Here is an 11,796-nt window from a genome sequence, read left to right as displayed (position 1 = left end):
ACTTAATAAAAGAGAGGGTGCATTGCTGGCTAATGAGATTGTTTCTATATGTGGGGGCCTTCCTGAATGTGTGTGATTGAGTTTATTGCAGAGAAAGGTAACAGAAAATGGGGCTGTAAAAAGAAAAGAGGTAGAGGCTGAGTGCAATGCCTCACTTCTGTAATCTCAGTGCTTTGGGAGGCCAAGGCGGGTGGATCACTTGAGGTCAGGAGTTGGAGACCAGCCTGGCCCAAATCGTGAAACCTCGTCTCTACTAAAAATACAAAAATCAGCCAGGTGTAGTGGTGTGCGCCTGTAATCCCAGCTACTCGGGAGGCTGAGGCAGGAGAATGGTTTGAACTTGGGAGGCGGAGATTGCAGTGAGCTGAGATAATGCCACTGCACTTTAGCCTGGGAGACAGAGTGAGCCTATGTCTCAAAAGAAAAAAAAAGTGCCTGGGCCCCAGGCCAGCTCTCTCTTTGGGTTAAAACCCTGGCGTCCGGGAGCTGAGGTGCATGCACGTGGCTATGCTTGGGGAGGAGAGGGCGGGGTCGGTGAGGAGGTGCTTCCAAGTCTGTACTGCAATGCCTCTACTGGCCTCTAGAGAGCGCAATCACTCGAGGCCCCGCCCCAAGCGAGGCGGGGCGGAAGCGTGCTGTGCACGGGCGCAGGATGGGTCTTGGGCAGCCCAGAGCTTCCGATTGGCTCCTCTGTGGTGGCGGGGCGGGGTCAGAACGAGATGGCGGTGTGCGCAGGCGCAAGACTAGGGCTCTTGGGACCGGAAGTGAAGGCGTTCGCGGCGTGTAGTAAGTGAGGGGGGGCGGGACGGGTGTACCGGGTTGTGGCGGCGATGGCTGCCGGAGTTGGGCCGATTGGGGGTAGTTTGCGGTGCGAGTCCAGGGGCTAGGGAAATCTCGAGATGAGGAGAAATGTAGGAGGCAGCCGAAGGGCCGGCAGACGCGGACGGAGATGGCAGCTGAGCGTCCCTGGGAGAACCTGGGTGACAGGCCAGAGACGGAAAGAAATGGAGGCACGAAAAGAAGCTTCGAGAAACTGAGGGACTGAAAGACGAGAGTGTTGGGAGAGGAGGGAAGCTGAAAACTAGAGAGCGTGGGCGAGAATGCAGATGGGTTGCAGCGAGAGTCTTAGAGCCCACGAGGCCGAGAGGCGTGGTCGCCCATGAACTTGGGGAGTGGAGGGAAAAGTCGGAAACTGATCGTGGACGCTAGAAACAGAAAAAATGGAATTTAGATGGAGAAACGAGAAACTGAATCACGGGGGAGACCGAGAGATACGGAAGGATGGAGAGAGTGAAGTAGGGAGAACCCCACAAAAGCTTGAGATAATGGAAAATGATGCTGAGAAATGGAAAAGCGAGGGAGTGGAGCCCGAACCCCTAGATTTGAGTGCCTCATCTAACACCTGGCTACTCACTTAGCCTCTCTATTGCTCAGTAAAATAGGGGGTGATCATAGTGCCTTACAGTCGTGGGAAAAGTGTGTGTGTGTATGTACACAGGTGTGGGATAGGAATAGATTATGCAGATAGGATAGGTCTGTGTGTTAATGTGAGTAAGCAGTAAGTAAGCATGAGCTATTATTAAAGCTTCTGATATTGGGAGATAAAGTATTAGATGGGGAAATGGAGAGAGGTGGTGATGGAGAGTGAATATTGGAAGGACAAAAGGGAGGAAAATAAGATTCAAACAGAAAATGAGAAAGAGGGCGTGGTGACTCACTCCTGTCATCACAGCACTTTGGGAGGCTGCGGTGGGAGGATCACTTGAGCTTGGGAGGTCGAGGCTGCCGTAAGCCGTGATTGTGCCACTGCACTCCAGGCTGGGGGACAGAGTGAGACCCTGTTTCAAAAAAACAAAAATAATTTTTTTTTTTTTTTTTTGAGATGGAGTTTCACTCTTGTTGCCCAGGCTGGAGTGCAGTGGCACAATCTCGGCTCACTGCAGCCTCTGCCTCCTGGGTTCAAGCAAGTCTCCTGCCTCAGCCTCCAGAGTAGCTGGGATTAAGGCAGGTGCCACCACCCCCGGCTAATTTTGTATTTTTAGTAGAGACGGGATTTTTTCATGTTGGTCAGGCTGGTCTCGCACTCCTGACCTCAGGTGATCTGCCTGCCTCAGCCTCCCAAAATGCTGGGATTATAGGTGCGAGCCACCGTGCCCGGCCTGAAAAAGCATTTTTTTTTTTTTTTTTTAATGAGAAAGATGGAGAAAGTCAATTGGAGAACTTAAGAGAGATGGAGAAAGGAAGAGTTGGATTACAGAGAAAAATCAGAGTACAGAATGACTCAGATAAATGAAGAGAGCTGCGAGCTGACTAGGACAGAGAAGAGAGATGAGGGTGATGAGCAAGACGGACTGAAAAAGAGACAGAGGCCTGAAGATGGAGTGGAGAGAGATGGAGGGGACAGAGGGGGAAAGAAACCCACTAAAGGCCATGAGCCCAGGGCAAATAGGCCAAGAGACCAAAAGATGGTCAGAGACACAGCTATACAGAAACTAGAAGATGCAGACAACCTAGAAGCCGAAAAAGATAGACACCTTGAGAGGCACGGGATGCTGTCAGTGGGGCCCAGCATGCATAAGCAGTTTGTAGCCTCAGAGGAATGCTCTCATTTTCTTTTTTTCTTTTTTTTTTTGAGACAGAGTCTCGCTCTGTTGCCCAGGCTGGAGTGCAGTGGCTCAGTCTCGGCTTCCTGCAAGCTCCGCCTCCAGGGTTCAAGTGATTCTCCTGCCTCAGCCTCCCGAGTAGCTGGGACTACAGGCGCCCGCCACCATGCCCGGCTAATTTTTTTGCTCCAGCCTCGGTGACAGAGCAAGACTCCATCTCAGAACAAAAACAAAAGACTCCAACTGTAAGCAAAAAGGCATTTTCTGGTGTAGCTGAGAAGTGGGGGGTTGAAGGGAACTAAGCTTCAAGACCTAAATGATGTTTCCAAGCTTCTCTTCCTCTCCCTCTTTCACCTCTCCCTGTGGTGCACAGTGACCATCCTTGTGCCTGTATCTAGTTATTTCTCTACGATAGATTTTAGGAAAGACTCTGTCATGTTCCAGAGCTACCATGAACAGCTCCAGGCTTATATCAAACTTGCCTGATTATAATGGATAAAATTGGAGCTTTTCTGTCCTAGCAACCGAGTGTAAATTCCACAAAAGGGCCCTGTTTGGCCCTTCTTGGATCATGTGTTCGCTTCTCAGACCAATCATTGGTTAGAGGGGGAGTAGAGTACCAAGATTGGCCAGGTCTTTGTCACTTGCCTACCCAATAGGGGTTATTTGTCTTAAAGGCCCTCAGAACCATGTATAATCGAGGAAGGGCTGTTGTCCAAAGGAAGGTGGATACTGTCCTCAGAAAAGAAGTAAAGGGTTGTGCCCGGCAGGCAAAAATAATATACAACACTTGCAAAATTTTGCCTTTTATCTCAGTGTTCTGAATCTCACTGGACCCCGGGTGAAGAACCCTTGCCCTATTCTTTTCATTGTATCACACCTCTCTCCTGTTACTGCCTTTGGAGACAAGGTTCTGCTGTTGGTTGGCCATGTGACCTACATCTCTCCTTTAGGTCTCAGGTCAAACATCCCCTCCTCCCAGGATCCTTCCCTGATTCCAAGCATGGGAAGGAGGAGGAACCTCCTTTGGTGTCCCACAGCTCCCTAGGATTCTGTTATCACAGTCCTCATCACTGGATTGTCACAGTCTGATGACGTGTGTGCACATGAGAGATCGTGGTCATGGCCATCTGTGAGGACTCTGGTGGTCATATTCATTACCTCCTTTTTCTAGTTTAGTGCTTAAGAAACAGGCTGTTAGAAATGTTTCTAGAAATGGGCTGGGCATGGTGGCTCACACTGGTAATCCCAACACTTTGGGAGGCTAAGGTGGGGAATTGCTTGAGCCCAGAAGTTTGATATCAACCTGGGCAACATAGTGAGACCTCATCTCTACAAACAGTAAAAAATTAGCTGGGTGTGGTGGCATGTGCCTGTAGTCCCAGCTGCTCGGGAGGCTGAGGTGGGAGGATCGCTTGAGTCCAGGAGGTTGAGGCTGTGGTGAGCCATGATCACGGCACCACACTCCAGCCTGGGAAACAAAGTGAGACCCTGCCTCAAAAAGAAAAAGCAAAACAAAAAACAGCAATGTTCCCAAAAGAGAATTAATGTCTTCTGTTCTCTCCTAAGAATCCAGGGCCTGAAAACCCAGAATGAACTTGTGTCCATCCCAGAGATCACTGCAGATGTCATGAGGTACCCTTTGTGTCACCAGCTCAAGCAGGCCTCTGGCCATTTTATCATCTGTGGTGGTCCTGTGCCGTGACCAGGAGGAAAAATTAGCTCTTTGAAGAGAAAGTGGTTCTCTATTGCAGGCACTGGCCTCTTAAATTGTTGCAGGTGGGGAATGGATGAGAATATTTGTTTTGGGTGATCAGAACTGAGACTCCTGTTGTGGGTCAGTAACATGCCTCCTCCTAGAACAAGGGAGGGCAGGGATCGCCGAGACCACCACCGGGCTCCCAGCGAGGAAGAGGCCTTAGAGAAATGGGACTGGAATTGTCCAGAGACGCGTCGCCTCTTGGAAGATGCCTTCTTCCGTGAAGAGGATTACATCCGTCAGGGTTCTGAGGAATGTCAGAAGTTTTGGACCTTCTTTGAACGCCTGCAGAGATTCCAGAATCTCAGGACCTCCAGGAAGGAGGAGAAAGACCCTGGACAGCCCAAGCACAGCATCCCAGCGCTGGCCGACCTACCTCGCACTTATGACCCACGTTACCGCATCAACCTCTCTGTTCTTGGCCCTGACACGGGGGGCTCTCGGGGACTGAGCAGGCACTTGCCCGCGGAGAGAGTGGCTGAGTTCCGCCGAGCCCTGTTGCACTACCTGGACTTTGGCCAGAAGCAGGCATTTGGGCGTCTGGCCAAGCTGCAGCATGAGCGGGCAGCCCTCCCCATCGCCCAGTATGGGAACCGCATCCTGCAGACGCTGGAGGAGCACCAAGTGGTGGTAGTGGCCGGTGACACCGGCTGTGGCAAGTCCACTCAGGTGCCCCAGTACCTGCTGGCTGCTGGCTTCAGTCATGTGGCATGCACCCAGCCCCGGCGGATCGCCTGCATCTCACTGGCCAAGCGTGTCAGCTTTGAGAGCCTCAGTCAGTATGGCTCACAGGTGAGTGGGACGCACCAGGTTTCTGACTTTTCCAGCGTGACCTTGGGGGAATAGATTGCTTGTCCATATGGCAGTATCAGTAAAAATGAAGCACTTACCCTTGGACCCAGCGATGATTCTTCTAGAACTTTATCCACAGATTGGCTTGTCTCTGGTCTACATGACAAAGTAGCTAGCATTACCAGTGTAGCACTTTAACAGCAAAACAATGGGAAATGTCCTAAAGGCTCATCACTTTTTTTTTTTGAGACGGAATCTCGCTCTGTGACCCAGGCTGCAGTGCAGTGGTGCAATCTTGGCTGACTGCAGCCTCTGCCTCCCGGGTTCAAGCAATTCTCCTGCCTCAGCCTCCTGAGTAGCTGGGATTACAGGCCCCCACCACCATGCCCAGCTAATTTTTGTAATTTTAGTAGAGACGGGGTTTCACCATGTTGGTAAGGCTGGGCTCAAACTCCTGACCTCAGGTGATCCACCCACTTCGGCCTCCCAAAGTTTTGGGATTACAGGTGTGAGCCACCACGCCGGGCTGCAAGGGTAATTCTTGGCGATCACCGCAATGCAAACTGCCATCTTGGAAGGCCAATAATAGTCCTTCTGTCTCATGGTGGTCATGAGGATGAAATGGGTTGATATACATAAAACACTTAGAGTGGCATATAATGTCCTGGCACATAGCAGGGACTCAAGAAAAGGTTATTGCTATATAGTTAATATATATACACGAGGCACGGTGCTAGATACTTTCTGTGCATTGTCACATGGAATTCTCACAGCATCTAGGAGGAGAACTATAAGGGATGGCATTGCCTGCCCAAGGTCAGTGGCACTAAGTGGCAGAGGTGGGATTCAAACCCAAGCTGTTGGACTCCAGAGTCTGATGCGTAGGCATGGCATCTGCTTAGATTTTCTTTTTTCTTTTTCTTTTTTTTGAGATGAAGTTTCGCTCTTGTTGCCCAGGCTGGAGTGCAATGGTGCCATCTTGACTCACTGCAACCTCCGCCTCCCGGGTTCAGGTGATTCTCCTGCCTCAGCCTCCCAAGTAGCTGGGATTATAGGCATGCGCCACCACGCCCAGCTAATTTTGTTTGTATTTTTAGTAGAGACGGGGTTTCTCTCTGTTAGTCAGGTGGATCTCGAACTCCCTACCTCAGGTGATCCGCCCGCCTCTGCCTCCCAAAGTGCTGGGATTACAGGCGTGAGCCACCGCGCCCGGCCTGCTTAGATTTTCAATTTGGGCAGGGCCAGGGACTGGTACCCAGGCTCAGGGTCCTCTTCTGATCCTTTCTTTCTCCCACCCAGGTCGGCTACCAGATCCGCTTTGAGAGCACACGTTCGGCGGCCACCAAGATTGTATTCCTGACAGTGGGGCTGCTCCTGCGACAAATCCAGCGGGAACCCAGCCTGCCCCAGTATGAGGTCCTGATTGTGGATGAAGTCCATGAGCGGCATCTCCACAACGATTTCCTCCTGGGCGTCCTCCGGCGCCTGTTGCCCACGCGGCCTGACCTCAAGGTCATCCTCATGTCGGCCACCATCAACATCTCGCTCTTCTCCAGCTATTTCAGCAATGCCCCCGTGGTACAGGTGCCTGGGAGGCTGTTCCCCATCACGGTGAGTACTTCCCCCGCCTCCCACATCCCCAGACCTCCAACCTGGTCTCTGTCCAAACCTGGACATGCCTCTTCTCTCTGCTGCTGTATCTCCCATCTCTTTTATTTAAAGATGTTCTCTTTTTTTAAAGCTACCATTTTCTGAGCATTCATAATCAGCTGGTTAGAGTGTTAAGTGCTTGTTAGAGTAAAAGCTGTTACAAGAAGACCCAAAAATGGCTGGGCGCCGTGGCTCATGCCTGTAATCCCAGCACTTTGGGAGGCCAAGGTGAGTGGATCACGAGGTCAGGAGAGCGAGACCATCCTGGCTAACACGGTGAAACCCCATCTCTACTGAAAACACAAAAACAAAATTAGCCAGTCATGGTGGCGGGCACCTGTAGTCCCAGCTACTCAGGAGGCTGAGGCAGGAGAATGGCGTGAACCTGGGAGGCGGAGATTGCGCCACTGCACTCCAGCCTGGGTGACAGAGTGAGACTCTGTCTCAAAAAAAAAAAAAAAAAAAGAAAAAGAAGAAAAAAAGACCCAAAAATGTAAAGTCTCAAATAAGAGAAGTTTATTTCTCCCATATAACAGTGCAGCTGGTCCAGGCTGGTGGGCAACTCTGTTCCATGTGGTCATTCGCGGATCCAGGCTCCTCCTTTCTCATTACTCTACCATCTCATTGGGCAGGATTTCTCAAAGTCAGCAAGATTGGCATTTCAGTCTGGATAATTCCCTGTCATGGGGGCTGTCCTGTGCGTCATAGGATATTTAGCAGCATCCCGGGCCCCTACCCACTAGATGTTAGTAGTCTTCTCCTCTGGTTGTGACTATTACAAAGGTCTCCAGATATTGCTATGTGTTCCCTGGGGGGCAAAACCACCCCTAATTGAGAAACACTGTCCTAGTGAGTTATCCTTGTCTGTATAGTCAAGACTTACAGGAAGAACTTCATTGTCTCTTGTGATTTCTGGTTCCAAATGCCCATCAATTTGCCTTCTAAGCAGCCATAAAAAAAGAAAGAATGGACCGGGCATGGTGGCTAGTACCTGTAATCCCAGCACTTTGGGAGGCTAAGGCAGAAAGATCACGAGGTCAGGAGCTCAAGACCATCCTGGCCAACATGGTGAAATCCCATCTCTACTAAAAATACAAAAATTAGCTGAGCATGGTGACGCATGCCTGTAATCCCAGCCACTTGGGAGGCTGAGGCAGAATTGCTTGAACCTGGAGGTCGAGGTCCCACCTCAAAAAAAAAAAAGAAAAAAAGAAAGAGAGAGTGCGAGTCGAGTGTGGTGGCTCATGCCTATAATACCAGCACTTTAGGAGGCTGAGGCAGGTGGATCACCTAAGGTCAGGAGTTCGAGACCAGCCTGGCCAACAAGGTAAAACCCCATCTCTACTAAAAATGCAAAAATTAGCTTGAGTGGTGGTGTGCCCCTGTTATCCCAGCTACTTAGGAGGCTGAGGTGGGAGAATTGCTTGAACCTGGGAGGTGGAGGCTGCAGTGAGCCGAGATCGTGCCACTGGGTGACAGAGTGAGACCCTGTCTCAAAAAGAATGAGGCTGCTTCCTGAGAAATGTTTTCTAGGGTGTTTTTTTTTTTTTTTTTTTTGTAGAGACGAGGTGTTGCTATGTTGTCTGCCTGGTCACGCATCCCTGAGCTCAAGCAATCCTCCCGCCTTGACCTCCCAAAGAGCTAGGATTACAGGCGTGAGCCAACTATGCCGGGAAATCAGCCAGCCAATCTGACTCAGGCTCAGGGTCCTCTCCTGGTCAGCCAGCCAACCTGATTTCTAGGTTTTTAATCCTGGTTCCATCACCTAGAATATTTTTCTTGTTGAAGCTACTCTAAACATAAGAGAATGCATGCATTGTAAGTATATAGCTTAATTAGTTTTCACCAGTTACATACATCTACGTAGCTAGCACCTAGGTTTAGAAAAGTCAAACATTGCCAGCACCCCACAAGCCTTGCAGTTGCTTTGTTACTTTGTCTTTTTATTACATCATTCAGAAATTATCTAGCTGGAGTGTGCTGTCTATCACCTGACTGTTTCTCAATTAGGGGTGGTTTTGCCCCAGAGGGAACATATGGCAATGTCTGGAGACATTTTTAATAGTCACAAGCAGCGGAGAAGACTACTAGCATCTAGTGGGTAGGGGCCCGGGATGCTGCTAAATATCCTATGATGCACAGGACAGCCCCCATGACAAGGAATTATCCAGACTGAAATGTCAATCTTGCTGACTTTGAGAAATCCTGCCCAATGAGATGGTAGAGTAATGAGAAAGGAGGAGCCTGGATCCCTGAATGACCACATGGAACAGAGTTGTCCACCAGCCTGGACCCGTTGCACTGTGTCTTCTCCGTCAGCCTGTGGTCTCCCCCGTCAGCCTGTGGTCTCCCCCGTCAGCCTGCAACCTCCCCAGCCCATTGCTCTGAGCTGGAGGGACAGGGTGTGCTTCTACCGGGGGCTGTCTCCTCTCAGGTCGTGTACCAGCCGCAGGAGGCGGAGCCGACCACGTCCAAGTCAGAGAAGCTGGACCCGCGGCCTTTCCTGAGGGTGCTGGAGTCCATTGACCACAAGTACCCACCTGAGGAGCGGGGTGACCTCCTCGTCTTCCTCAGCGGCATGGCGGAGATCAGCGCCGTGCTGGAGGCCACCCAGACCTATGCCAGTCACACCCAGCGCTGGGTGGTGCTGCCGCTGCACAGCGCCCTGTCTGTGGCCGACCAGGACAAGGTATCACAGGAAGCCTGAGTGGGGCAGGTGGCGGGGTGGGGGGTCTGCATGAGTCAGGGGCGGCTGCGCACAGGACTTGTGTAACTCCTGTAACTCCACAAACACAGGGCTCAGGGGCTGCACTTGTGCAAAGTCATAGCTACCTAGTGGCAGAGCCAGGCTGTGAACCCAGGTAGTTTGGCCCCGGAGCCCATGCTCTAAACCAGAGGTCGGCAAACTTTCTATAAAGGGTCAGAGTAGATAATGTCAGTCCTAGGGACCTTGGGCTCTCTGTCTGCCACAGCTACTTAGCCCCACTGTTGCAGCATGAAAGCAGCCATAAACTGAGTGGGTGAGGCTGTGTTCCAAAATAGTTTTTTTTTTTTTTTGAAACAGGGTCTTGCTCTGTTGTCCAGGCTGGAGTGCAGTGGCACGATCAGGGCTTACTGCAGCCTTGACTTCTTGGGCTCAAGTGATCCTCTCTCCTTAGTCTCCCAAGTAGCAACTATAGGTGTGTATCACTAAACTCTGTTAATTTTTTTTTCTTTTTGGGACAGAGTCTCACTCTGTCGCCCAGGCTAGAGTGCAGTGGCATGATCGTGGCTCACTGCAACCTCCACCTCCCAGGTTCAAGCGATTCTCCTGCCTCAGCCTCCTGAGTAGCTGGAACTACAGGCACCTGCCACCACGTCCGACTAATCTTTTGTATATTGAGTAGAGATGGGGTTTCGCCATGTTGGCCAGGCTGGTCTCGGGCTCCTGACCTCAAGTGATCTGCCTGCCACAGCCTCCCAAAGTGCTGGGATTACAGGTGTGAGCCACTGTGCCAGGCCTCTGTTGATTTTTTTTTTGAATTTTAGTAGCAAAGAGGTCTCACTGTGTTGCCCAGGCTGGTTTCAAACTCCTGAGCTCAAGCAATCCTCCCCTAGCGGGAGCAGTGCCAGTTTATGCTTCAGCAGATCCCTCTGGCTGTCATGTGAGTCTACAGGCCAGAGATCTGAGGGGAAGCTGGAGCAGGATCAGAGTGGGCGAGGAGAGGCCTGGACCAGGGCAGGGGCTGGGCTGTGGGAGGAGGGAAGGATTTCAAGAAAAGTTCCAGATGGCCTGGTACATTGGCTCACGCCTATAATCCCAGCACAGGAAGCTGAGGCAGGAGGATCACTCGAGCTCAGGAGTTGGAGACCATCCTAGGCAACACAGTGAGACCTTGTCTCTACAAAACAAAAGAAAACTAGCTGGGCGTGGTGGCATGTGCCTATAATCCCAGCTACTTGGGAGGCTGATGCAGAAGGATCGCATGAGCTCGGGAGGTCAAGGCTGCAGTGAGCTGTGATCGCGCCACTGTACTCCAATGTAGGCCACAGAGTGGGACCCTGGCTCAAAAAAAAAAAAAAAAAAAAAAAAAAATTGCATGATGTTCAGGTCGGGGGAGCAGGTGTGGTGGCTCACGCCTGTAATCCCAGCACACTGAGAGGCCAAGGCAGGCGGATCACCTGAGGTCAAGAGTTCAAGACCAGCCTGGCCGACATGGTGAGACCCCGTCTCTACTTAAAATACAAAAATTAGCCAGGCATGGTGGCGGGCACCTGTAATCCCAGCTGCTCGGGAGGCTGAGCCAAGATAATTGCTTGAACCCGGGAGGCAGAGGTTGCAGTGAGCCAAGATCATGCCACTGCACTCCAGCATGGGCGACAAAGCAAGACTCCATCTGAGGGTGGGGGAGGGCCCAGGATGGCCCAGGTGATGGGGTGGATGGTGAGCCGTCTCCAAAAGGGAGGTCTCTGAAGAAGGAAAGGGTTCCAGGGAAGCTGCTGACACGAGGGTGGGCGAGAAATTGGACACATAGGTTAGTCGGGGCTGAGTTAGTTTCTGACACCACCCCCTCCCTTCCTCTCAGGTATTTGATGTGGCACCCCCTGGAGTCCGGAAATGCATCCTCTCCACCAACATCGCTGAGACCTCAGTCACCATTGACGGGATCCGCTTTGTAGTAGATTCTGGTAAGGACCACCATGAGCCCCTGCCCACCACCCCCAAGGACTTAGGAGCATGGGGTCCGGAGGTGTGCGCATGTGGCAGGGGCGCACCAGCTTGGAGTGGGAAGTACAGTTGACTTTCCCATATCCAAAATGCTTGCGACCAGAAGTGTTTGGAATTTCGGGTTTTTTTGAATTTGGAATATTTGCATCTATTTTATTATTTGAGTATGTCAAATCCAGAAATCTGAAATCCTCCAGTGAGCATTTCATTGGAGGGTCACGTTAGTGCTGAAAACATTTCAGATTTTCGAGCATTTCAGATTTTGGATTTCCGGAATTGGGATG

At 51.1% G+C, this 11,796-nt stretch overlaps 1 protein-coding gene across 4 annotated transcripts in view; it reads left to right on the top strand.

The window, feature by feature from the left end:
- The first annotated feature begins 758 nt into the window (after nt 1-758).
- DHX34 (DExH-box helicase 34) overlaps nt 759-11,796 on the top strand; it is a 34,398-nt gene continuing 23,360 nt past the window's right edge. The window contains exons 1-5 of one of the 4 annotated variants that reach the window (XM_032169336.2): nt 759-786; nt 4,173-5,154; nt 6,454-6,765; nt 9,239-9,493; nt 11,370-11,472. In XM_032169336.2, the coding sequence (XP_032025227.1) occupies nt 4,450-5,154; nt 6,454-6,765; nt 9,239-9,493; nt 11,370-11,472 (1,375 nt within the window). In that variant the 5' untranslated portion in view covers nt 759-786; nt 4,173-4,449. Of the gene's footprint in view, nt 787-1,274; nt 1,296-1,893; nt 2,849-4,172; nt 5,155-6,453; nt 6,766-9,238; nt 9,494-11,369; nt 11,473-11,796 lie in introns of those variants that run through there. The other 3 variants (XM_058424851.1, XM_032169335.2, XM_032169337.2) reach the window with 3 other exon arrangements.

Source organism: Hylobates moloch, unplaced genomic scaffold (assembly GCF_009828535.3).
Source record: "Hylobates moloch isolate HMO894 unplaced genomic scaffold, HMol_V3 SCAFFOLD_12, whole genome shotgun sequence".
Taxonomy (NCBI): Eukaryota; Metazoa; Chordata; class Mammalia; order Primates; family Hylobatidae; genus Hylobates; species Hylobates moloch.
Note: the sequence above shows the minus strand (reverse complement) of the source record. Positions and strands in the feature narration are given on the sequence as shown.